This window comes from Podarcis melisellensis, assembly GCF_964234715.1.
Source record: "Podarcis melisellensis genome assembly, chromosome: 8".
Lineage (NCBI taxonomy): Eukaryota > Metazoa > Chordata > Lepidosauria > Squamata > Lacertidae > Podarcis > Podarcis melisellensis.
The window spans coordinates 17,025,821-17,053,538 of NC_138540.1; the positions used below are offsets into that span (position 1 = coordinate 17,025,821).

Sequence of the window (27,718 nt, forward strand, 5' to 3'; positions counted from 1 at the left end):
TGGGCATCACTATTAATTTCAATGTGTCTATCTGAGTAAAACTTGGATACAACCCAGTATCTGCCCCAAAACCCACAAGTGAAAACTGCATCCTTTTACAAAAATCTTGTATATGGGCTCTATTAGCTCCACACACACACACCCGATCACTAGTTGCCTTTTAAAAGTAATGCAATGCTACAAACAGCAAAAGCAAATAAATAAATCATAACCCAATATAGCAAGACACGCAAAATAAAATTTAAAATGTGCTTAGAAATGTACACTTTGGGGGGAAAAAACATTTGAAACACTTTCTTTTTTAAGGAAATGTCTTTATTGCTTCAACAACAGAACAGAATAACTTAAAATGCCCACATATCTCAATGCAAATGTTTCAAATTCACAAATGATTGTACTGTCGAGGGCCAATGGGAGTTGTAGTTCAGAACATCTGGAGGGCACTGGGTTGCGAAAAGTTGCTTTAGGCATGAAAATTATCTGGAAACTTATTCCTCTGTATGCTTGGAACGGAATCTTCTGCTTATCATCGGCATCATTATTAGAGATCAGTTCTCAAATATTTTCCCTCTGGTGAAAAATATCAACTTGCTTCTCCGAGCTGAAGGGCAGAGGAGGCTGGCACAAATCTGCAGGTGACAGGCAGTGTTTGCTGCCTCACAAAACAGACACCTCGGATAACAAGGGCTGACTGTGATAAGCTGGAAGTGTAATTACAGGATATCTCGGTGCAATTCATCTCTGGAGCAAGGCGGTAGCTGTCACTGTAAGTCAGAATCTCTCTCCATCGGACCTTCTGAGCATGTGGGCGTAGAGAGGAAACAGGCAATAATGCGCAGGAGATTATGTTCAAGTAATTAGAAACGTGGCCTCTGTAAATAAGAAGGGGTGTGGGCGCAGTGGCAGAGCACCTGCTTTGCATGCAGAAGGTCCCAGGTTCAATCCACAGCATATCCAAGTAGGAGTGGGGAAGTCTCCTGCCTTAAACCCTGGAGAACCATTGCTACAAGTCAGGAAAGGCAATACGGAACTAGACGGATCTACTCAATGCATGGCATCTCAGGGAAAGGATCATAGGTGTCCTGCAGATCACACTTTGCACACAAAAGGTCTGCGGTTCAATCACCAGCATCTCCATGTAATGTCCGCTGGAGAGCCACTGGCAGTCATTGCAGGCAATGCTGAGCTAAATGGATCAATAGTCTGACTTGGTATAAGACAGATTCCAGTGTTTATTGGATGTATCCACAGCTCACTGGAAGAGCATCTCCATTGCAGGCAGAAGGCCCCAGATTCAATCTCCAGCATCTCCAAACCAGGCGGGTAAAGAAGCCTGCCTGAAACCTTGGGCAGCTGCTTTCAGTTAGTTTATATCAGCTTTGCCTAACCTGGTGCTCTTGAGGTTGGACTACAACTCCCATCATCCTTGACTATTGGCCACAGTGGCTGGGGATGATGGGAGTTGTAGTACATCAACATCTGGAATGTACCAAGCTGGAGAGGACTGCCACAGGGATGTGGAGCCTCTGACATGCAAGAGAAATAGGCTAACATATCCATCCCTACTCCATATAAGGCAGAACTAATATTTTCACTTAACTTTTTCTTTTGTAGGTATGTACGCATATAAACATGTAATTATGCTTAATTTCCAGCTAGATTTGTGATCAATGGTGAATAAAGTAGTTAGTCAGTACATTGCATTACATGTACAAAGGAATTGTTAATATTTACACTGTCTACTCAATTTTCAAAACTCAGATCATAGCTATACGTTGCCAGTATCACTGCATAGTTCCTTTATTAATTCTAGCTTAATACCAACTGATAGCACCAAATACTACCACGTACACTACAAGCATAATGTAGTAAAGTGTCATATAGGCCAATATTATAAATGCAATCTTATACAACCCATTAATACTGTTTTTAGTTAGCTTGAAGAAATTATGGCAGTTAATATCTATTCCATATCTGATGGTTAAAAAGTTTATAAATCAGACCCAATCACATTTAAAGCATTGGGAAGGGGGTAACTGAACGCGCTCTGTATCTTTTGCCATGAATTGGGGGAACCTTTTTTTCAGGCTGAGGGCCACATTCTGTTCTGGGCAATGCTCTGGAGGGCCACATGTCAGTGGTGGGTGGGGCTAGAAACAAAAGGAGGTGGAGCAACAAATGTAAATGTTACCTTCATACAACAGGCTAGTCTCTATACACACATGCACACAAATCCCCCTCCAAGCAAGCAGGAGGCATTATCAAAGTTCAGAGACACATTTCTACTCACGGAGGGTGTGAAGCTGAGGCAGTGAGGAGCATGGCCTGAGATTTGCCCTGTGTAGGGGAAATTAGCCATGGTTTGCATCCAATATTGGGTCATACGCAGAGCAGACCAATTGAAAATAATGGGCATGGGGAATGCAGTGCTCGGGAGATGGGGGGAGTCCATTGGATCTATGGAAGTATGTATTTGAAAGTGGAAATTTGTTTATTAAAAACCTAATAAAATATTTATAAAAAAAAAAAGAAAATAATGGGCATGACTTAGTTCCATTCATTTCAATGGATCTGCTCTGAACCGGTGTGGTGTAGTGGTTAGGGTACTGGACTAGGACCTGGGAGTCCAGGGTTCAAATCCTCACTTGGCCAAAAAGCTCACTGGGGTGTCCTTGGCCCAGTCACTCTTTCTCAGTCTAACCTACCTCACAGGGCTGCTGAGGGGATTACTTGAGGAGGGGGAAAACCACATACACTACACTTGGGCTCTGTGGAGAAAAAGAAAAGATACAAATGTGATAAAATAACTAACTAACTCACTCACTCACTCACAGCTGGATATAATCCCTTTCTTCCTTTTTCACAATTGAAGGACTGAAAGTACTGTGTTTAAAATAGCTAAACATGCAAAGTCTGCCTTCCGGTTGTGAATAGCACAGCTGAGGCTACACAATCAGCTTTTCCTCCCCTATTACCCATTAAAAGTCATGGTGGTTGAAAAGATCAGGGCTTTATTCCCAAGCTTTGTGAAAGGAGTCAACTTCTTAAGTGTGAGTGCACACATAATCTGATGTCAGGTATATTTGTCTATTTTCCTTAATATTTTTTTCTTTTCCTTTTCCTGTACTTGGTTGCAGAACATTGGCTATATTTCTCCCTGTGTTTACCCATCTTGCACAAGAATGGGGAAGACCTGGCTGGCGAAACAGAGCTGCTATTGCCTCATATGCCTCTGCTTTGTCCTCTCCCAGCCAACTACCAGAACAAATCACGCGCTTCTCTACATCTCTCCCCACCTTTTTACCCTTCTGACTCTGCTTTCCACTACACGGCTCAGCTCAACTTTTTCTCTGAAAAGCTTTTAAACCCGGCACTTGCCCTTCGTCTGTGTCCCACCTGAACTTTTCATTTTCTAAGAGAGAGAGACAGAGAGAAAGCAGATTGAGGAGTGCACATGCTTACTTCCACCTATCAGTCTTGTTTCATGGAAGCTATTGACCAGTCTGATGGGAAAGGAAGAGATAAAGGTTGGAGTTCAAGAGAAAGATAAATAACTGCTGAACAAACAGAGGGGTGGTTTGGTGTGTGTTTTCCCCCCAAAACAGTGCAAACATACAAGAGACAGCTGTTGATCCCAGAACACAAAAGGACATAAAGAGGGGCATTGCAAGAATGAGGTAAGTTCTATCCAAGATGTCTTTCTGAAAGGGATCTGGAACACTACCCGATGTAATCTTTACAGCAAAGTAGAATTGATCCTTGTAGGATCGCTGCAAAATTATGAGACAATCAGGACTTTGCAGTCTGCTCTGTGGCAAATTGAAGTATGGGTTGCATAGATTAAATTCACTCAGATTTCTTGGGCAAACCCTTAATCTGAGAATCCTGCAGAGCAGTGGTCTGTTTCTTGAAGTGAAGGGATAGACTGTACCTCTGCTGTAAGTAGCACACTAAAGGAAGATCCAATTTCGGAGCTCAGCATGCAGTTTGCAAAATGGAACTGGTAGTTCAAATCTCTTTTTGTTATCATTATAGTTCATCAGAACCCACTGATCAGATGTTTACTTAAGAAATAACTGACATACCTCCTTTTTTGTGAAGTATAAGCTTATTAATAGCTACCACTGGTCATGATAATTATGGTGTATGCATCTGAACACCAGATCCCAACAGTTGGGAGACTGTTGCTGTTGTGCTTAGGCCCTGCTTTGGGGGCTGATCCAGCAGTTAGGTTCTTTTAATATTCTTATTGCTCACCAAGTTGGGCCCTTCTGCTATTTCTTTTTTTTAAAATCATAGTCACAAAACAACAGAACAATGTTTCAACTGACCGAAGGGCGATATTTGGCAAAAACAATAGGTTTGATGGTAGTTGTAGTCCAACATGTTGGCTGCTCCTGGTGTGAACAGTATTCCAAAGAAAATGCACGTGCATATCAGGAACGAGGAGCAAATCCATTTGGTTCACATTTTAATTGTTCTATAGATTTCACAGATCTGTAAGTTGGGGCACTGCATTTTGGGCAGCCACCATGGGTGAGAGCTTAGTTCGGTTTCTATTTAAAACAGCGCTGGTGCCCACCCCACTGCTAAAAGGCTGCCCGGGGGGGGCAGCAGGGAGGGTGAGTGGAGGGTTGCTGCTGCCATTGCAAGAAAATACTGCATGGTCGTGTGCCCATGAAGGGACCCTGCAGCAGCACTATGCCTGGGAGCCCCTGAAGTCTGTTGCCAACTCTGCCTAAGTCTGGGTGCAATTGTACGGTGTTAATAGGTCAGCCTACTTGGATGTGCATCTTGGGTTGAGTCAGCTTGGACTCACCAGTCTTTCCTCATTGTCTCCTCTGCAGACTTTGCCTCTTCCTCTTCGCCTTTTCCCATGGGGTGCTCAGCGACCTCGTCCAACTGGAGAAAATGTATGGAAGGATTGCATCCCCCGACTTCCCAAACATATACCCCAATGGCAAGGAGAGGACATGGAACATTACTGTGCCCCCGGGCTATGGTATCCGCCTCTACTTTACCCACTTCAATCTAGAGCTTTCCCACCTGTGCGAATATGACTATGTGAAGGTATGTGACGTCACAGACATGTGAGCATGCTTTTAACAGGTAGTGTCAGGATTGCTGCTCAGGAAGCTCATTCAATTCAGACCCAAGAAACCAACCAAAGTGATATCCTTCATGCCTGGTTAATTTCCAAAGGACTCTTGCTTTCTCTGATCTCTTTGAATTCTTGCAAGTTCATTCCCCTCTTTGTGTGCAGAGGTCCCAGGTTCAATCCCAAGCAACATGTCCAGGCAGAATATATCTTGCTGTCTGTCAGTGTAGATTATACTGTGCTGTGTGGTCCAATAATCTAACTCAACTTCTTCATGCAGCACGTATTTAAACTGTGGAACTCGCTCCCACAGGAAGCAGTAACCAACCTGGATGGCTTTAAGAGGACTGGGCAAATTCATGGAGGTGGTCATCAATGGCTACTAGCTATGTTGTTTCTGCTCTGTCTCCATGGTCAGTGGGAGCAATGCTTCTGAATACAAGCTGCTGGAAACTACAGGAGAGTGCTCTCATGCTCAGGTCCTCCTTGGTTTCCCACAGGCATATGGTTGGCTACTGAGAACAGGATGCTGAACTAGGTGGCCCATTGGTTTGATCCAGTAGGCTCTTCTTATGTTCTTATAGTATAAGGCAGCTTCCCATTTTCCTGGGATAACCACTGGCAGGTCCACTTAAGGGCAGGCAAAGAATCAGCAAAAAAGAGATATCATTGCATTTATATATAGATATGTATCTCATTCATCTCCCTGCTTTCCAGTTGCGTTCAGGAGGGACAGTCTTGGCCACCCTGTGTGGACATCAGAGCACAGACACTGAGGAAGTCCCAGGGGACAGGACGTACCACTCCATCAACAACAACCTAGCTGTGACTTTCCGATCAGACTATTCCAACGAGAAAGAATTCACTGGATTTGAGGCCTTTTATGCTGCTGAAGGTGAGAGGTTGGAGGTGACGTTCCTCTTCCATGCAAGCAAGGCAGAACGGGCATGTCAATGGCAAGTGGTCATCATAGAAGAGTGGTAGAGCACATGCACTGCATTTAGGAGGTCCCATGTTCAGTTCTCAGCATCTCCAGGAAGGACTAAATTTTTCTTCTTGAAACCCTGGAGTTTCCCTGGCATCTTTAGGTAGGGCTGGAAGAGACACCCATATGAAATCCCAGAGAGCTGCTGTGCATCAGCGTAGACAATACTGAGCTAGATGGACCAATAGCATGACTCAGTATTCAGTACTCAGACCCAGCTTTGGGTTTTCGTATGTTTTTCTTTGCCCAGAAGAGGCCTGATTCTGCCATTACCCCATTTCCAAAGGGACCAGAGTCACTATTCTCATGTGGTCTAAGATGAAAAGATACATGCACCATGTTTTCCAGTGCTAATGCAGATCTAAACATGCAAAAAATGTCCCAACTACGTTTTACAGAGTAGACCCATTGAAATTAAAGGCCATTAGCCATGTCAGCCCTTAGTAGGGCTGGCATGAGGTGCAGCCCTCGGTTTTTCCACCTGCGGCACCATCTCAGCCCCTGCGTCACATATGTGTCCACACCCACTCCCATAAACCCCTCGCCAAAATGGTTGCAACTTGCTTTGGGAGAGCTACATCCAAGCTCCTGTTTCTCCTCCCTTTCCTCCAGACATTGATGAGTGTGAACAGCTCCCTGACAGCGAGCCACTTTGTGATCATCGTTGCCACAATTACCTGGGCGGCTACTACTGCAGCTGTAAAATTGGCTACCGTCTACACAAAGACAAAAGGACCTGTACAGGTGAGTCTCTTGGGAGCTGGTGAGAGCTGCTTAGGTAAAAGTAAAGGGACCCCTGACCATTAGGTCCAGTTGTGACCGACTCTGGGGTTGCGACACTCATCTCACTTTATTGACCAAGGGAGCCAGCGTACAGATTCCTGGTCATGTGGCCAGCATCACTAAGCCACTTCTGGAGAACCAGAGCAGCTCACGGAAACGCCGTTTACCTTCCCACTGGAGTAGTACCTATTTATCTACTTGCACTTTGACGTATTTTCGAACTGCTAGGTTGGCAGGAGCAGGGACCGAGCAATGGGAGCTTACCCCATCACGGGGATTCGAACCGCCGACCTTCTGATCAGCAAGTCCTAGGCTCTGTGGTTTAACCCACAGCGCCACTCGCGTCCCAAGAGAGCTGCTTACAAGTGGGTTTTTAAAACAAACAAAAAACCTGTTTCCTTGACCAGCTTAAGTTAGAGCTGTGGTTTATTTAGGTATTTGCTGATTGTTTACATGTTTTGTTTAAAATTAAGATGAGGAACTTTAGACCTGGGGGCTAAATATGGGCCTCTTGGCTGTTCTGTCTCGCCCTTCAGACTCTCCCTACACCTCTCACTGGCCCTGCCTTGCACAGCAAGTACATTTGCCTGGCTGTGATGTATTGTTGAATTCTGATAATGCCTCTTGCTTGACTGGATGGATAGAGACTGGGGTGTGTGAATATGTGTATAAGCTGGCCTACTGTACTAAAGTCAAACAGTTGTTGCTCCAACCACTTTTGGCTCCAGCCCTGCCCACCAGGGGCATGTGGCCCCTGGAGGGTTGCCCAGAAGGAAATGTGGCTCTCAGGCTGAAAAACGGTTTTCCACTCCAGTTTCAAAACTGTTATATGGTGCTCCCCAGCAGAGCTTCCAAGGCACTCCACAAAATTCAGATAAACTAACACAAATATCAGAAAATACATTAAACTACACTAAAACCCACAGGTTGATTACCGGTTTCATTTTTGTTTTATAAATTAAGTTTCTAGGCCTTAAGACTGTAGGGATATTTGGAATACCTGAGGTCCAGAAAAAAAGCTTTGAATTGTGTCGGGAAACCAATCAGCAGCCAATAGGTTGCATTCAACGGCAGCCCTTTGTTTTAAGTCTGCAGTATGCTAGGTGCAGTCTTTGATTTTTCTGCCACCCACTCAGGAAGGCTTATTATTCACCAGCTCTTTTTTCTCTTTCCTTTCTTCTCCCTCTCTCCTCCCTTCTTTATTTTCCAGCATGAAATAAATAAATTCGCTGCTTCGCGGCTTAGGGAGAGATGGAGCTAGACGTGTCAACATTCCCTCCTGAACTGCCTGTAGCATCGTGCGCAATCATACAGAGCGCTATGCTTGATCCGTGACTAGCTTGTGTCTTCTTCCTCTTCCTCCTGCCTAGCACTGTCTCTTGCAGCAAATAAAATGGCTTTCTCTGTTTCTCCCAAGCTTTCTGCAAACCTTTCCTCTGCAGCCTCCGGAAGAACATAGGAAGTTGTAATCTATTGAGTCCAACCCATTAGTCCATAGTACGGTTTACACCAGGCTTCCTCAACCTTAGCCCTCCAGATGTTTTGAGACTACAGTTCCCATCATCCCTGACCACTGGCCCTGCTAGCTAGGGATCATGGGAGTTGTAGGCCAAAAACATCTGGAGGGCTGAGGTTGAGGAAGCCTGGCTTACACTGACTGGCTGCTGTTCTCCACGGTCTCAGGCAGAGAGTCTCTCCCAAGCTTACCTGGCACTCTCTTCCAGGAGCTATGATTTAGAGGCAGACTGCCTCCAACAGTGGAGGTGGAATGTAGCCATCATGTTTAGTAGACATTGTTTGCCTAACTTTTAAAGTCCATAAGCACACTGGAATTTTTGACTGCCTAGGGCATCACTTTTCTTCCCCCCCCCTTCCCCTCCCCTGGATAAGTCACCCTACAAAGAGACAAGAAGTGTACAAGTACAACTTCATTTCCCCAAGAGATCTGGGTAAAAGTTGTATCCAATAGAATTAATCTAAGCCTTGAAAAGCACAAGGAGCCATAAAAAGGAAGTGGGAAAGGGCGTCATTTTTCCAACATCCTCTTTTGCATGCAGGTGGTCCCAAGTTCAACCTCTGGTATCTCCAGCTAAAACAGGGATGTTGAACCTGTGGCTTTGTTGGGTTCAGCAGTTAGGGATGGTGGGAGTTGTAGTCCCCTATCTGTGTTAAAAGGATCAGATTAACGGAAACACTATTCTGATGTCCTGGAGGGTCCACTGCAAGCTGGAGTAAGATAATGCTAGGCTGTGTGAACAAAGAGTCTGATCTAAGGAAGCTTCTGAGCAGCAGTGACACTTTTAAAAACATAAAATGGGTTCATTTTAAAACTTTGCTCGTTTTCACAAATTGGTCTTCAGGGCAACAGGCTGAGAATCATGTCTTTAAACAGAAACACACACACATAGAAAAGCAGCATGTCAAGGAGAAGCCTTTTATACGCACCAGCTATCTATATCAGGCAGATAATTTAAACATGGAAGTTCTCCCTGCCTGCAATGAAATGGCAAAAGCCATGCACGTCACCCACCCACTCCCACTTTGCTTCCACTCTTCAAACTCGCAGCAACTTCCCAGTTACTCACTAATGTAATTCACAGCCTACTGTTAATTTTGGACCTAATGATCCAGCCATCACGAGTTCACCAGTTGAGGCAGGCTCCTTCCTCAGAGTTCAAGTCTCTCGTGGGCAGTATAGTGTTACTCTAATAAAAATATAGCCCTAAGTGTAATTGAACACTCTCCCGGCGCCCCTAAAGCCCAGCTAGAGTTTACAGCCGAGGACGGCGTGAAAAATTGTCCCATTCCTCTTGCGCAAGCCATTTTTTCTTTTTCTTCTTTTTTAAAACTGCTTTATAGATTTTTCTTGCCTGCAGATCTGTGAAATAAAAATACAGCCCATAATAAAGGCAGCTCCCTGTGGCCATATCCAAAGAGCTATAAAACACAGGAGAGCCAGTTCAAGCCGTTCCATTGTCGTGACCACAAGAAGCTGTCTGTTCTCACTGTGTAACAGCCGGGGAGAGCTGGTCCCACTTTGTCCCATCAATTGTGACAAGGAGTGCTCTACAGAGCACGGCAGCATGAGCATCACAGGCACATATCGGGGAATGCTGGGACACCACTTGTGCCAACTGGGTAGCATATGTGATGTCCCTGCCTCATTAGTGCCGGTTCAAGAATGACTGTGATGGAACAGGCATGTATTGCACGATTGCTACAAACTATGATGGCTATGTTCTAAACGCCACTGTCAGAGGTAGAATAACCTCTGAATACCAGATGGTGGGAATCCCAAGTGGTGAGAGCTGGACCTGCTTGTAGGCTGAGATGTTGAACTCAGGACCTGCTTGCAGGCTTCAGTGCTCTACTTATCAGTATTGTCTACACTGACTGACCAGTGGCTCTTTAAGGTCTGGCTGGAGAGACTTTCAACCCTACCTGAAGATGCTAGGCATTGAACCTAAGGCCCCTGGAAAGTTGCTCAGAACAGAATGCGGCCCTCAGGGTGAAAAAAAAGATTCCCAAACACTGCACTAAATCCTCTTGTGATGTTGGCAGGTTATTTGAAAGTCACAGTAAAGAAAGAACTGCCTGACTGTCGACTGTCAGAAAGTCAGAGACAAAACAGAAGCTAACACCAGCATTTAAAATGTGGTTGGGTAAAGCTTGTTGAAATGGCACAAGTTGCAGAATACATTCAGTTACGCAATAGCAGGAGGGGAATCTCAGAAAGTCTGAAGGACTATTGCGTCTTATTTACAAACACTATGATGAATAGATATGGATTAGATATCAACTGCTACAATTCACTGAAACTAATTTAAAGCAGTATTAATGAGTTGTTATGAAGGCCAGTGTTTGCACTTAAATATTTCAGTGCGTATCTGCATTGAGCCAAGTTGTTGGAGGAGCTAGCTACACCCCTGCCGACAAGAAAATAAAACTTTTTCTTTCCAAGGTTATATGTGGTCAAGCGGGAAAGAAGCAAAATAGAGGGAGTGGGGGAGAAGAGGCTTAGTACTTGAATGCCTTTCTGATTTTGAGTCATCTCGAGCTGCACCACTGCGAAGGCAGAAAATATTCCTGGCCTACGTCTGTCAACCCCTTGCTCCATCCTCCTCCATAAATCAGCAAGGAAGTTGCTGCAGTTCAGATTCAGAACCCGCAGCTGCCTGGCCCTAGCCAAGTACCAGGCGCTGTCAACAAGCAAGAGTTCCTTCAGGCACTCGGTAACCAATCAATCCTACCTGCTGTGTCCAGCGGGAGATGCCATGACTCCGAGCATGCCAGTCAGAGTTACAGCTGGATTTTGCAGAGCAAGGATGATTTCCACTCCTACACACGCCTGGCGACCAAGAGAGCCGCTGAGGGGTGGGTTGTATTTTTGAAAGCATCGGGAAGGAAACAGAGAGGGCAGCTGCCATCAGAATTGCACATGTAAACCAGAGTTGGGGAACCTCTGGCCTTCCAAATGTGGCTGGACTCCAACTCCCATCAACACCCCCCGCCCACCCGCCAGCATGGCCAATGGATCAGAGATGATGCAAGTTGTAGTCAGACCAAAGATTCCCCACCCCTGATGTAAAGAGAAGGCTTTAGGGACTGCATTATAGAGTAAGATCACTGGTCTCTCTCAGTGCTGTCTACACTGAATGGCAATGGCACTGTGGAGTTTCAGACAGGGGCTCTCTCTCTACCTGAAGATGCCAAGGATTGAACCTGGGGCCTTCTGCAACCAGAGCAGGTGCTCTGCTACTGAGCTACAACCCTTCCCCTTTAAACAAATGGAAGGCCGATTCAAAGATGACAGTCACGGAGGTAGCAGGGTTTGCAGCTATCGGTGCTGGTTGCTGGTGCCCAGCTGGAAAAGGTGTACCAGAAGCCAATTAAATTGCTCAAGGCATTAAAGCACCTTCCCTGCATGGAGATGCTAAAAGCATATGGAACATTTTAGTTCAGGGAAACTTTGAGCAAAGCTGGATAGCCAAGGTTCACCATTGTTGGAGCTGATGGTGTAGCTCACAACTCCCACCTGGCAGTCGTGTTCCAAGCCAGTTGGAAGGCACCAGTTTGGCGGAGGCTACTGTGTTTTTAGAATTATGAAACTTTTTTCCTCCCCTCCCATTTTCAGATTTGAATTGGGGTGCGCTCAAGCAACTGATGGATAATAAACTGGGGGTAGGGAAAGTGACATCCTTCGCACAACTTATGGAACTCGCCACCAAAAGATGTTGCAGAAATGGCCATTGATTAAATTGATTTTTTTAAAAGGTTTAGGTAAGAACTAATTGAAACCCCATTGAGATGCAGTATATTCTGGTTATAAATAATTGGCCATCACTAAAATAGATCAGGAATTGAAGATAAGAGAGATCAAAAGAAACAAATTTGCAGGAGAACTATTTTATTGTAATTAAATAAGCGGTCACAAAATTTGGAAATAAGATGATAATTTGCTGGACAAAAATTTATCAATGATGTAAATGGGAGCGGGAGGCGTGAAGAAGTTCAAGGAGGATATGAAATTTTGTTAAAACAAAGCAATACTGTTGATTATTATTGGATTTTCTATTCTGTAAAAACCTTAATAAATATTTATAAAAAAAAAAAGAGATGCAGTATATTCTTACCCTGTGCGAGGGCCAAATGGAGGAGTACTGCTTGATATGCCACACAGCACAGCTATCTCAGCAAACACTTAGTTATCTTATTGCTACTGACTGTTTGGCATTGGGGTTTTTATGTATTTGTTGTAGGTTTTGTTGGGGGGGGTAGGAAAATAGGGAGAGACTAAATTTTAATTAGGGAGAGGGTCCCCAGCTCAGTGATAAAAGGATCTGCTTTCTATGCAGGAGGTCCCAAATTCAATCTGCAGCATTGGCAATTAAAAAGATCAGCAAATAGATGATGGGAAAGACTTTTCTGCCTGAGACCCTGGAGAATCACTGCCAGTCAGAGTTGACAATACTGAGCGAGATTATCTAGTCACCATTATTAAAGAATTTATGAATAATCATTAACATGCATCTCAAGGTGATTTCCAAACATACCATAAAAACAGATGAAATTGTTTGAAAAGCAGTACAAGAACTAAATTTCAGAAATTCATCAGACCTGCTATGATACCGAGGCCTAGCCAAATTCTTCAGAACTGAATTAACAAGTCATAGCTTTCTCCCCTTTTCCTTACATCGGACAACTATTTGCTTATTGTGGGGTCTTCAGATGTTGTTAAGACTACAGCTCTCATTAAACCTAGTCAGCATGGCCAATACTTAGGGATTTATTATTATTTACTGCCTATCATCATAAAATAGCAAGGCGGCTTACCAAATGAAATCAAAACAATGTAACAATCAGATATTTTTTTAAAAGGAATGCCAAATATCCAGGAACTCCCCAAACAACTAGCACTAAAAATCAGTGCTTGGGCATCCCATCAAGAGTAAGGGACAATGAGAGTCATAGTCTGATAAAATCTGGTGGGCATTAGATTCCTTGTGTTCAAAACACATTCGGAATCCTTGAATACATTTGTACAAATGCATTTGAACTGATGGAAGACACCATGAGGGATGTGCAGACAACAGAAAAGCAGGGTAAAAATGGCCTCATTAACATAACAAACTGCTCTTTTGACAAATAACTTTATAAATTTATTTGCTTTCCTGAGAAGAATTTGGGATTTATTTATTTTCTCTCTCTCCACTTTTCAGCCAATTGCCTAGATAAGGTGCTAACTGCAAGATCTGGAGAGATTTCCAGTCCACGTTATCCCAAACCATATCCCAAACTCTCCCAATGCAATTATGGGATCCAGGTGGAAGATGGATACATGGTCGTCTTGGAATTTGTGGAAAGCTTTGATGTAGAGACCCACCCAGAAGTGGAATGCCCCTATGACATCCTTAAGGTCAGTTGGACCTGCTCACTAGGTCGTCTACTACTAAAGAAACTTGTTTTCTGTACAGTCAACACCAGTTAAGTTATATCCAATGCTAGTAGTCCTATTCAGAACAGGCCCAATGAAATTACTGTAATAGGCATGGCTAACTTAGGCCCAATCAGTTTCAATGGGTCTACTCTGAGTAGGACTTGGTTGGATACAATCCTACACCAATGAAGAGCTGAGGACACTGCAATGCCCCAATGCATGGCAGCAAATTGCAGTTACTTCTGGGGGCACCTAACTGGAATGCTTGAGCTGTTATCAGTTTTCACATCCGCCTCCCATTACAAAGAATTCAGATACTCTTAGATCCACACTAATGTACTGAGAATATTGAAGTTGGTTGCATGTATTTATGGACCAGGTAGCTACAAAATTGACTTGGGGCAGATGGCTAAACTGGTGCATCCAGCCCAATTATCTACTCTAGCTGGTAGTGGCTCTCCAGGGTAGCAGCCCCCAGGCATTCCCCTCTTGGAAGCCCAAGTTATGTCTACCATATATATCCTGGACCCCCTAAGCTAGTCTGTTCTCCCCTCGCAGCAGGGGTGGGGATACTGTCCCACTGCCAGTGTTTCAATATTTGGGTGCCAAACCGGGAAGCTTCTGTATTTGGAACCAGTAGCCCTCATCCCCGGAGTTGCTGAGGAAACTTTAACAAGCAAAAAGAAAAAAACACAATAAAATCAGTGCAGGTTTGAAGGGCTCAGTCTGCCATCTTGATTCAAAACAGGGATCCAATTTTATCCAAGGTAAAACCCTGCTCATTAATCTCAGGAACCATCGTTTAAAACTTGGTTACAATATCTTAAGGGGTGCCCAAATACAAAGCGAACAAGCCATTTTCCAAAATAAACAGTAGATCGAAACGAAGAGAGGGGGATACTGCCTCAGGCAGCAAAGTGCTACTGGGTCGCCCCTGGTTGCCTGACAACAGCTGTGGACATCTTGAGGCAAGCAACTTAAGAGCCAAACAGCTGATACTCGATCAGCCCGTGGTGGAAGAAAGCTTGGGATGTTTCCCTTCACTGTTTCAGATCAAAACACCCAAGCAAGAATTTGGCCCGTTCTGTGGGGACACCCTCCCTATGAAAATTGAAACCCGTAGCAACACCGTCAACATCCAGTTCACCACAGACCTCTCTGGAGATCACACAGGATGGAAAATCAGATATACCACAACAGGTAAGATTATCGCTTCTAACCAAAAAGCAGGCAGCAGTGAAGTTCTGCTGGGTACACATATCATTTCCTGGCTCCTAGGGAGCCCTGGGAATGGTAGCTCTGTGAGGGGGCCGAGTTATGGTCCTCCAGCTCTGGGGCACAAGGATGCCAAGCTGCAGGAAGCCACAGGATCCTGAGGGAGCTGCTTCTTATTAGCTGTTGGTCAACTGGTTCAGTACTGCCTACCGTTGTGACAGGTAAGGCATGAGGTAGGGATACCAGCAGTAAGTGTCAATGACAGGCAGAGCCACCTGCTGACTAGCTGTACGTAAGAAGGGAGGGAGGTGTGGGCTGACTGAGAGCAGACCCAGGCTGTTGAGGCTGGGCCCCAATTCCACCTTCTACTACTCTATCTGTTATCAGCCCTCCAGGCTCTCAGGCAGATTTCTTTCCCCATCATGGATGTTTTAAGAAATAATGCCAGCTGGAGACTTATCCCATGTCTGCACCTTCTAAGGATGCTCATTTTCCTCCCTAGTTCTTTAACTATCAACTGGTATAGGACCTAAAGAAGTTGTCCTATATCCAGTGTTATTTTTCTATAAAAGAGGTGCCGGAACTCACCATCAATGCCTTCCTTGTTCTCTTAAAATGGCAATGGCACCCATCTGAGAGTTGCCAGAACCCACCTAAGACGTGCCGGAACTGAGTTCCCCCAGGTTCTGGCTGAAAACTCCCCTGCTTATACCCAAAGTTTATCAAGATTAGTAATGACTACTTTGGGTGGCAATAGTTCTCCAGGGCATGCCCAGGAATAAACCTGGAAAATTCTGAATACAAAGCACATGTTACATAACTGAGCTAGGTCCTTCCCTATACAGGCCAAAGTCCATCTAGCTCACTGTTGTCTAATCTGAGTAGTGGGCAAGCTCAAGCAGGGCTCTTATTATTTATATATGCTCCTGCATTTCTTGAATTACAGCTCCCATCATCTCTGACTATTGAGTCATGCTGGTGTGGTTGATGGCGCCCAACAACAGCTCAAGGGCCACAGGGGAGCCGCAATCCAGAGCTAGATGGACTAATGCTCTTCTAAGGCACCTTCCTATTCACAACACAAGCAACTGCAGAAGGAACAAATTAGCCATCATTTCAACTGTGGGATTAAGCAGGATGTAGTGTGAGAGCACCACCTCCCCCACACATTAGTATGGACGCAAGATTTGAATCTGCTTTGTCAGGAAATGCCAATGAGGTGTTTTTTTGTTGTTGTTCAACTTTCTGCAGCATTGCCATGCCCCAACCCTGAAGCGCCACCCAATGGCCACATCTATCCAGTGCAAGAAAAATATATTATGAAAGAGTCCTACAATCTCTCCTGCGATATCGGCTACACACTCTTGGAAGTAGGTAAAACCATGCCTTGCAGTGCACACGTGAGCATATGGGTATACTATTTAACTAAGGAACCAAAGCAGTTTTATGTTCTCACAGCAAATATGACTTTCCGAGTGCCATGGCCAAAACAACTTGAGGGAACGCCAGCCTTGGGAGAGAAAGGGGGAGAATACTTAGTGGGCAACTGGGGGTGGAAAATCAGGGGGTATGTAAGGGTATGTAATGGAGTATCCTGGAAGAGAGCATGGCTGGCTAAATAGCATATCTGCACCTAAGACTGAGGCATAAAGGCTTGAACTGGCTGCATGTTATCAGGCAAGCTTCAAGTTTCTTGCACTAATTTGCAAGGCCCTTAGCAACTTAGATCCAGGATACCTCAAGGACCGCCTGATCTCTTACATCCCTCCTGGATCAGATATTTTGGGTAAATCGCTGTTAGCTGGTCTCCCTGTGGCTCCAGGGCCGTATCTAGAGGGTGGTAAGGTGGGGCCCCACCACAGGCACAGGCGAGGAGGGGCACAAAATCAGCTAAAAATATGTCCATTAATATGTCTATAAATAAAAATATTGATTATTGCCTCATAAGAAAAGGTTTTAAAAAGAGGGTGAATTGAAGGGGGGTTCGAGGAGAGGTGGAAAGAAGAGCTAATTTGTCAGTGGCTGGGGGCACAATCTGGACAGTTCTGCCAGTGGCGCAAAATCACCTAGCTACGGCTCTGTGTGGCTCAGAGGTAACTATCGGAAGTCACACATTTAGTATTGTGGGCCCAAACCTATGCAACTCCCACTGTGGCTGAGTTTAGACTAGCTCTCCCCTGCTGAACATAAGGCACTTGACAAACCCCCTCTAAGTTTTTGTCATATTGATCCAACCAAAGCATATTTAGAGTAGACCCATTGGTTCTAATCAGTGCTTTCGGGGGGTATACAGGGGTATGCAAACCCCTAAACATTTTGTGAATCTAAGTTTGGCCTCATTGAGGGACAGTATTTCAATATGAGTAGGAAAATGAGAGTACCCCTAAACATTTTTTGGGGGGGACCACTGGTTCTAATAGGTCTACTCTGCATTAGGGATGGGCAAATATTTTGTTTCTTGTTTTTTCAGTCTTAAGTTTCATTTTCCTCACTACCATATCAGTTTGTGATTAATTTAAAGGCCATTGGAATATTCACCAGCATTTAAGTGTGAATTTCCCAATACACATTTTTTTATATGCAATTAAACCTAATGTGCATTTTGAAAAGCTATTTTCCTAATGCAATGTGTTCCTTTGCATTATTTTTTGTAATTTATTTATAAGCACACATTACATTAGTCTATGCATTTTACTTGGCTGGAGAACTACATTCCATAATTCAGAGAAGTGCAGATTTTAAAGGAGAGTCATGTTTCAGTTCACATATTATTTCAGAAAGTGCAAATCAAGTAAGTCTGCCATTAAATGAAAAGTGAATCTAAATTCTCTCTGAACCCTATCTTGGACATAACTAACACTGAATATCACCCATTATTGAAAACTAACGGCAAACACGTTCTCGCAGGCTGAACTAGACATATTTCCCCACCGGGGAAAATCCATTTGGGCTGTCAAAGCTATGATTGTTTTCAAGAAAATAAATAGGATTTCTGTTTTCCTCTTTCCCTCCCACAGAATGAGATGATTGTGGAAACTTTCATGGCGATATGTCAAAAGGACGGCTCCTGGAACAAGCCAATGGCTCAGTGCATCAGTAAGTCAATGCAAAGGAGTGGGTGGAGGGAGGTCTTTGGATTTGTAATATTCAGATGGATTACTGGTTTAATTATTTCTTGTGGGAATCCATATTGTGTTTGACAGAATGAAGCAGTCTTGCACACAAAAAAAGCGTAGGAGGCAAAGCAAGCTTGAATCAGAGCATAATAAAATTTGTTTTAATTGGAATAGTCTCAGTGGGAGTACAGATCAACAGGCACCCAAAATTCAGCTGCAGAGTTGCTATCAGGGTTTTAAAAGTTTCCATCATTTTCTTCTGGCAGGGCTCCTACGCTTTTAATGGAAAAACCTGGATTTTTCCACTTGTTTTTCTTCTTTAATTTGATTTTAAAATCCAAAAGCCACCTTGGAGATGGGAAAAAGTAGGAAGCTGTAAACTTAGTTATTTTATTGATAATATTTATAGGCTGCGCAGGAACAAGAGTTCTCATTGCAGCTCCAAAATGTTTTATATTTTAAATACTTTATGTAGGCTTGCTATGTCAGGAAAATTCCTGACAAGTCCTGTTTTGGGGTGTAAAAATGGCATCGGGGGCAATTTTGCCAAATCAGCAACATAATGGAAAAAGCAGCAGAAACAGCTCAAAAAGTTTAAAATCACTATTTTTGGGTTAGGTTTCCAAAAAAAAAAACACACCTCAAATTTGTGGGTGGGAGGAATTTTATTTTTTGAAATATGGCAACTCTATTTTGTGGACTGCAGCCTTCACAATGAATAAATCCAAAGCTTTGAATTTGGATTCTACTGGTTCAGTTGTTCTGTAAGGACAGGGCTCTGGGGTAGATATCAAGGGCACAATTCAGCAAAATGAGCAGGAGTGAACAGAGGTCTCTTGAATTGCCATCCAGAGCATGATCAACAAGGAGAATTGAGGCAAACAGGCCCCACCACCAGCACCTGGGTCAACATGGGCACACTAAGAACCACCAAGGCTGACACTGATTGCCATATATTTCCCCCAAAAAAATGTTTTATAGTTGGGGCAGCTCACTGGGCATGTTTATGGATGAGTATAGATTGTTTTTCTTACTTTAAAATATGTTTTAGCCCTCCCATCAACAAAATGGTTGTTTATTCAAAAGTCGAATGTGATTAGCATGAGAGCAGCGGAAGCCAGCTCCTCCATTTTATTCCTGTAGTCATGATGGTGCTCACTGGAGCATGTTTAAACTACACATGCTGTGTTTCATTAGGTTTGGAAAACGTTTTTAAAAAATCAAACTCATAATCAGAAATGTAGTTCTTGTTGCAAAGCATGAAATGGCAGTGAAGGGGAGAAATGTTAAGTGTGTGCTTCACAACATGGCCCTTCAACAAAGAGTCTTGTAAGATCATTGGGCAGTAAGCAATGAAGGAGTTCCATTAGTTAGCAGTTAACAGAACTATATAGGGACACGGGTGGCGCTGTGGGTTAAACCACAGAGCCTAGGACTTGCTGACCAGAAGGTCGGTTGGAATCCCCGCGACGGGGTGAGCTCCCGTTGCTTGGTCCCTGCTCCTGCCAACCTAACAGTTCAAAAGTACGTCAAAGTGCAAGTAGATAAATAGGTACCGCTCTGGCAGGAAGGCAAACGGCATTTCCGTGCGCTGCTCTGGTTTGCCAGAAGCAGCTTAGTCGTGCTGGCCACATGACCTGGAAGCTGTACGCCTGCTCCCTCGGCCAATAATGCGAGATGAGCGCTGCAACCCGAGTCGGCCACGACTGGACCTAATGATCAGAGGTCCCTTTACCTTTAACAGAACTATGATGTTAGGTAACTTTAGATGGACTCTAGGGGTAGTATCTATCTGTACCATTTTCTTCAGCAGATTTTAATCTATTTAACTTGGATGTGCAGCCTACAGTGATGTAACTCACACTGCAGAGAACAGCCTGCAATGGTAAAGGATGTGCTTACAATGGTCCCACAAGCGATGCTCGCTCCCACACGCTGACCCCCTACTTTCCACAGGTCTACTTTTAAATTCAAAGGCTGACCTGATAACATGGTAAGCCCATCTGTGAACCCACCGCAAGTACAGGGAGTGAATGCCCACATAAAATGTGTGTGCGAAATAGCATTTTCACTAGCACCAGTTCATACTGTACTGGTAAGATACAGGTTGAGTTAAGAACATAGGAAGCCACCCAATAGTACTTCTGTTTATCCATGTAGCTGAAGATTCAAGCAAGGATATTTTTTTGCCAACTCCTTTCTGATTCTTTGCACTAGGACAGCTTGTCTCAATATAGCATCCTCCAGAGGTTCTGAACTACAATTCCCATCAGCCCTGAGGCGCACAATATGGGAGCTGTAGTCCAAAACATCCATAAGGTAGCTAAGATGCAGAAGGTTGTTCCAGATACCAGGGACTGAATATAGCACTTTCTACATACAAAACAGGTAACCTGTTACTGAAAGCTTTGGTTCTTTTCCAGTCTAGCTAGTCCTAGGTTTCCCTCACCCAGTCTTACAAAGCATTTTAAAACTGTTGTTGCTCCATTCTTTTCAGTTGTTGACTGTGGTCCAGCCGAGGACACAGCAAACGGTGCACTTGTGTACGTCACAGGGCCTGATAGAACTACATACCAGACTGAGATAAAATACAAATGCAAGAGCCCCTACTATGCTCTGAAAGCCGGACGTTCTGGTAAGAGAAATGAGTTTAAGGGAGCATGGGCTTGATACACACATCTTTAAATGTAAACCCCATTGTCCCAAATGGGACAATCGCACTAGGACCTACTTTGCAGTATTCTTTTTTAGCCAGCCATGACCTCTTTCAGGATACTCCGTTCTATCTCCCCCTGCAGTCAGCCAGCATTCCATGGCCACTGAGCCTTCTTCGTTGGGCTGTTTTACGGTGCTTCTCCATTTAGAGGTTACTCCCCGGCTTCCAAAATATTCTGCCTACTTCTCCAAACGTTTAGTCCTAACAAGCCTGCAGCTACCTCCTTTCTTGGGCTTGTATGGTGTCATTTTGGCTACCAGTGAATCAACACTTGAGGGCAGAGTTCTCTATTGGCCTTTTATGATATCACATCAGTGTTTAGTCATGCCTCTTGACTGAAAAGCAAAGGGCCATAAATGTATCTGTAATGGGCTCAACAGTGGTTGACATTTGCATGCATATACTCCACCCAGCAAGTGGTTGTGCTGCTGTGATGTCACAGCATGTTCACACACATAATCCAGAGTCAATGCAGCATACCCGAGTATTCCTCAACCAAGCAACTCATGATTATCCAGCCGAGACACCTCACGGGGTTTAGGGAAGATAAAAATGCAAAACTGGTAGGAAATAGATTTACATACTTAGGAACAGCAAGTCTGAAAGAGCTGGATTTTTTAGCGATTTGAAGAAGCCAGCTGTATATTGGGGGCACATTTAACAACATTTATATACCTCTTGATTGTAGTAAAACCTCCAAGCAGTTTCATTGTAGAGTGCTTTGCTCTGTGCAGACATCTAAACTGCTTAACTTTTTAATGTAGGCAGGTACCTGTGCGCCCCTGATGGCTACTGGAGAGATTCCATGGGAAACAAAGCACCTCCTATATGTGAGCCAGGTAATGTATGAAACCACAGGTTCCCCACTCCTGCCATACATAGCCAGGCGACACTTCACAAGATAAATGCCCTGGAAACATCTTGTTTTCTCCCCCTCTCCAAATTCACTTCAGAAGTTGAAATATTTTTGACTGATGTTGAATGTATGAAGTACTGTATCCCATTTTGTCACCCTCACTTCCACCTCAGTTTTGACCAGGAATGGAGAACCTGTGGTTCTCTTCAGCCCCATCCACCATAGCCAACAGCCAGGGACAGTGGACGTTACAGCAGCTAGAGGGCCTCAGGTTCCCCATTCCCGACTTTTGTCTTCACAGACTTTAAAATGGTGCAAAGCAGCCTTTATACCATATCCTACCCATCAGCCCCCTTTCTCTTAACTCATCCAGAGCTAGAGGTCCAACATCTGGAGGGCTGCATCTTCCCCATTCCTGACCAAAGACAATGCCATGTCCCAAAAGAGAAAGTTACAGCCATTGAGTTAGAGGGAGATGTTGCAGGGCATCTAGCCCAACTTCTGCTCACTGCAGAAAATCAAAAGGTACAGCATCTTTAAGAGATGGCTGCCTGGCCTCTATATGAAAGACTTCCAGCAAGGGAGAACCCACACCCCTCCAGGGAATTTGTTCCATTTTTAAATTGCTACCACCATCAAGAGCAGTAGCTTAATGTTCACTTAAACTCTGCCCTCCAGTATAACATAAAACCATTAGATCTATCCTTGCCCCCTAGGGTAACCAAGAACAAATCCCCTCTTTTATACAACCCTTCAAGGTATCTGAAGAACGCTATCATGTTCCACTCAGGTGGAATCTAGACCATATAAAAAACACGGAAAATGCTTTTTAAAAAAGTTTTGAAAAATATATTGAATTTGCCATAGCTCGCCATCACCATCTAGTGTCACATTTGTATAATGCACTTTACAACACACTTAAAACATTATATTTGCAGCTGTATAGCTGCCTCCATAGCCTTCTGTTGTTCAGGCTAAAAAGTATCCAGTTACCAAACAGTTCTAGGTAATACAATTTTTTCCCTGCAAAAAGGAAGGGAGAATGGCCTATCTTAAATTGTTTGTGTGCCGCCTTTCATTTCAAAGCAATGGTAAAGAGATCTACAGCAAAATGAGTAGCATATATCAAAAACATAATGAAAAAGTCTTCACCAAAACTGCAGTAAAACCCCCATTGCAATCAGTTAAAGTAGCCAAAAATGCCAGGAACTGGCATTAACACCATAAGGATGTTACTACCAACAGGAACACACAAAAATCAGTATCTCCCTTATCTCCAAGAGATTATTCTACAAAGTAGATGCCACAATGGAATTAGCCATTTATTCTCCATACTACAGTGGTACCTCTGTTTAGGAATGCTTCTGGTTATGAACGCTTCAGGTTATGAGCTTTGCTAACCTTGAAGTAGCTGCTCCTGGTTTCGAACTTTGCCCCAAGATGCAAACGGAAATCACGCGCAACAGCGGGAGGCCCCATTAGTGAAAGCGCACCTCATGATAAGAAGTTTCAGCTTAAGAACGGACCTCCGGAACGAATTAAGTTTGTAACCAGAGGTACCACTGTACTGTAAAATTGACAGCTTGAGGCTGGGTTTTTTTGTTTTCAGGCATACTGCATCTTTCAAATGAGATCAACCTTCCACAACTTGCTGCCCTCCAGATGTTTTGACTACAGCTCCCATCAGCCCCAGTCAATCTGGACAAGGGTCAGGGATTGTGGGAGTTGTAAATTCAAAATGGAAACATGGGATTACCATGAAGTGTTCTTCTGGTCAGCAGGGAGAGCAGAACATGCAAGAAATGATTAAAACCTCTTCTAAAAGACAGAGTCAACAACACAAAAGAGTATTTACTGAGGCCCTCAGGAAAAGGGAACGTATTCCCCAGTCCCATCTTGGCCATAGCTTTGAGGAGAAAACCTCCATACACTAACTAGAACAAACACAAATTAAAAGCAGAACAGAAACAAAAATGAAAGTCAAAAGGGCCACAGAGGAAAAATGCCAGGACCCTAAATAAAGAGGAACTGTGTAAATTTGAGCATATAAGGCAATTTACATAACATCTACACACCAGGTTTAGCTCATTTCTATATATTCCAGACGACTGACTTCTTTGCCTACAGAGGTTCCGAGATTCAAGCCCCAACATATCCAAGTAGACATGAGAAACCTCCTGACAGAAACCCTGGACTCACTTATCAGACAATGAAAGTCTATACTAGACACCAGATGTAGGGAAACTGTTTTAGGCTAATGACCATGTAGCCTTTGGGTGAGTGCACTCTCATTTTGACCCCTGGCCTTGATACTCCTCATCCCTGCTCCAGGCAATATTGAGTTAAATGAACCAAACGTCCAGCTGTGCACCAGGCATGCGTATTATTCCTATGAAAATACCCCCAACCCACACATGATGCAACCCTCCTACAATTGTTTTGAACACAGGTAGGGTACTCCAACTCAGAAGCTCCCAGCATAGGGTAAACTACCCTGTTAAGAAATTGGCCTGACATGCCAGCTTTTTCTGGGCAGAGAATTTGAGAAGGACAGAGTACAGGCTGTCCCTCACCCACCCAAGCTACTCCCCTCTTTGGATCAGGCTACCATTCTACAGCTGTTCTCACTTAAAATTCAGGACTTCTTTCAGAAACATTCATTTTGAACTATAAGCAATATTCATGACAGTTAAAAGTCCTGCTTCTCTAATGGAACCCTAACACTATTCGTTCTCTCTCTCTCTCTCCCCACGCCCCAAGTTTGTGGAATCCAAACTTCAAATACTCTGAAGCGCATTTTTGGTGGAAAGAAGGCACTGCCTGGCCAGTTCCCTTGGCAAGTTCTGATCACTAATGGACAAGGAGCAACTGGGGGTGGAGCTCTTTTGTATGATAACTGGATCTTAACAGCTGCCCACGTCCTCCCAGAAGCAGACGCTTCGTCCTTGACACTGAAATTGGGGCTTCTAAGAAAGCGAAGCACTCACTACCACCAGGCCTGGGCAGAATCTGTTTTTGTGCATGAAGGGTTTACCAACGATGGCATCAATTTTAACAATGATATTGCTTTGATCAAACTGAAGAACAAAGTCCCCATTAATGCGAACATCACTCCCATTTGCTTGCCAGGACAAAGCAGCAGGTTCCACGTAAACACAACCAACACTGGTGTAGTAGCTGGGTGGGGGAGAACAGAGAAAAGGATGCAGTCACACAGCCTGATGTACACTGAGCTAGATGTGGTTGATCCAGAGAAGTGCAAAGCTGCTTATGCAAACCAGACTTTGGAGGGGAAGCAACTAGTGTTGACAGAAAACATGTTCTGTGCTGGATATGAACAAGGAGGAAGAGATTCCTGTAGCGGAGATAGTGGCGGGTCACTGGTGTTTTTTGATGCCGAAACAAAGAGGTGGTTTGCAGGCGGCATTGTGTCCTGGGGTCCTCCAGAGTGTGGTTCTGCAGAGCTGTATGGTGTATACACTAAAGTGATCAACTACATTTCCTGGATTGAAGACATCATTTCCCAAAATTCTTGATTATTATTTTTTACCATTTCATTTGTATCACATTACCAAGAAAAGAAAAGCTTTACACAGAATTACAATTACGCAAGAAATAAAAAATATATAGTACATTAACTGGGACTTCAATTTTAGGTAAATATGCCGAAGATCAAGCAGTAAATGCTTCCAGGTTATTCAATGTACAGCAGAACCCTGTGCATGTTTACTCAAAATCATATGCTGCTGAGGGAATTCAGTGTTGTGAGCTACCGAAGCAGGGAAGGCAGCATGTTTTCCAAAAAAATGAGGCACACTCCATGTAAAATTAGGTATCATTTCACATGCCTCTTGTGTGCTTGTTCTACTTTTGGGGAATAGGAGGGAGCTGTTTCCCCCCCCCCAACAGCTGGACCTTTAAAGTTGTTTTTTCCCCTACTCCCCTGGAGCAAGTGCCACACAACAGTTTCATAAGTTCAATGCAACATGTTTCTTCTTCCAAATTTAAATGTTAATAAAAAAAAAACACAAATGTGTGCACTCTATTGCTCTCCTCAGCAGAGGTACATCAGGATTTCTGTTCCTTCTGGGGGTACACGAGTGGGTCTTAATGACCATCTGAAGTTTCCTATTAATGATCCTCAACAAAGAGTTATAAGAGATGTAATATGTTGATCATCACAACCAGATGGTTCATAGAGGTGGTAAAAGAATCCAGTCCCTAAAGTCACTTAGTACCTCTTAGTGACATGCTTCAAGATTCTAAGTTGTTGCTTTTTTACCACTTCCATTGCCACTGACAATATTACCTTCTACAAATTCCTCCACTCACTGTCCAAACTGCAGGCATTGGTCCTAATGGTATTAAACTTCCTTCTGGAACAGATTAAAGAGCCCAATCTTAACTAGCTGGTGATTAAGTTCAAGGGCTTCATTTTCTGTTTTGTCAATCTACATCTAGTAGCTCCCCAAAATTATGCAAACTCTGACAAAGCTGTAGCACCCATGGAACTCCCCTGTGCCCTACTACTGAGAAAAGATTTCAGAAACTATTCTGTTCTTATAAGCAGGGTGTACTGACAGCCAAAACAGATACATACAGCTCAGAGGAATAAGACAAGACCCCCCCCAGAGGTGCTGTTTAATCAGCTGCAACATTACATTTGCAACTGCTGAGACCAAAGCACTCCAAGACTCAATTCACACCCACACAAATTTGGACTGCAAGAGGAAATTGTCAACACTACATCTATTTGAGTAGCATCGCCTCAGTAATTAAGAGATGCTCAGTAGGTAACCGAAATACACAAACACATTTGCTCACATAGGGCCTTTGTTAAATTACTATGCTGTTTATTACTAAATGAAGCTCATTAGCAAGATAATCCTTCTAGCGGTGTTAAACTGACTGTGCTCCTTATTTGACACTTTAAATCACATTAGCATAATAGATGCAAGTCTATTGAAAGTTAAAGCAAAACAAGACTCGACACTCAAGTTATGAGAATACCTTTTATTAACTTGCTTTAACACACTGGTGGAAATAAAAATTAAATATATGAATAATGTTTGAAAACATTTCTTAATACACTTAAGTATCTGAGGGAGGGGAGAGAAGAACCCTTAGTGATCTACTGGGATTAAAATATCACAGCATGTGTTCCCCCTTGGCCCTAAACTTTTTTAAAAAAAGACAAGTTAAAAATAATTTAAACCATGCCAGCGATGTATTAAACTTACCCTTATGATCCTTCCCGAGATGACACAGTTTAGCCTTTGGAGGTCCGAGAATACCATATTAAGTGTTACTCAGCAGCAGTAGCTGGTATTAGTGCAAGTGCTAAAATGCAAAATTCAGATGGTACAGAGTTTGGCAATGGATGTGACTTAGGTGCAGAAAAGGTTAAGCAATTTATTCAAGAATATCTGTTCTCTGGAATAGTCAGATTTGTTTTACAATGAGAGGCAGGTGCTGGAGTATGTGTGGATTTTAGCATTAAACAGCAATGCCAGTATGAACACCCAACAACACGTTTTAAGTGTCCATATCAGTCTTTTAAAAAGAAAGAATATAAACTGCAGATTGAAGGGAAAATGGAAGCTAACTTTTCAGGGTTTGGGGAAAATTCACAATGAAACAGCACTATATACCAGTTTTCCAGAGTCTGCAAAATGGAAGCTGTAAAATTTAAATCAAGTAATGGAATGACCCTCGTGATTTAACAAATTTAACAAGTTTTTAGGACTACTGAGTCGACAACCTTGTCGATTCTGCTCGTTTACACAGGAAAACCTAACACTTCTACTAACACATGGTTAAGTGGATGTCCTTTATGGGGAAACCAACTGAGGACTTAATACTGTAGCCCACCAATTCAGTCACATAAAACAGAATACACTGGAGCCTCAATACCACAGGTATGCTGAGAGTTTTGGCTCTTGTCTCCAACACTCAGTCTTCTAAAGGGAACTGCTCATCAGGGATGGGATACCTCATTTGGCAGAACCGGAT

The 27,718-nt window shown here is 43.5% G+C and overlaps 2 protein-coding genes across 12 annotated transcripts in view; one reads left to right on the forward strand and one right to left on the reverse strand.

Annotated features, from left to right (window-relative positions):
* The window catches only part of TARDBP (TAR DNA binding protein), a 39,108-nt gene that overhangs the window by 1,349 nt on the left and 10,041 nt on the right, over nt 1–27,718 (reverse strand). The window contains exons 7-9 of one of the 11 annotated variants that reach the window (XR_014171311.1): nt 26,947–27,046; nt 3,297–3,412; nt 2,706–2,768 (exon numbers count right to left, since the gene is read on the reverse strand). The exons of 5 other annotated variants lie outside the window; for them this stretch is intronic. The gene's annotated coding sequence lies outside the window, so the exon portion shown is untranslated. Of the gene's footprint in view, nt 1–2,705; nt 2,769–3,296; nt 3,413–3,462; nt 3,504–26,704; nt 27,047–27,718 lie in introns of those variants that run through there. 5 more of the 11 variants (XR_014171312.1, XR_014171307.1, XR_014171310.1 and 2 more) reach the window with 5 other exon arrangements.
* Nucleotides 3,468–25,344, forward strand: MASP2 (MBL associated serine protease 2). The gene is made up of 11 exons (XM_081923610.1): nt 3,468–3,677; nt 4,848–5,070; nt 5,816–5,993; nt 6,696–6,827; nt 13,586–13,782; nt 14,856–15,003; nt 16,270–16,388; nt 18,036–18,114; nt 20,632–20,769; nt 21,615–21,689; nt 24,467–25,344. Exons 1-11 carry the CDS (start codon nt 3,673–3,675, stop codon nt 25,240–25,242), a joined length of 2,070 nt encoding a protein of 689 aa, XP_081779736.1. The 5' UTR covers nt 3,468–3,672; the 3' UTR covers nt 25,243–25,344.

Bases quoted from the DNA above. Each gene is read 5' to 3' on its own strand.
- MASP2 (XM_081923610.1), top strand. The intron at 5,071-5,815 runs GTATGTGACGTC...CCTGCTTTCCAG, and splicing joins GCGAATATGACTATGTGAAG to TTGCGTTCAGGAGGGACAGT. The intron at 18,115-20,631 runs GTAAGTCAATGC...CATTCTTTTCAG, and splicing joins GCCAATGGCTCAGTGCATCA to TTGTTGACTGTGGTCCAGCC.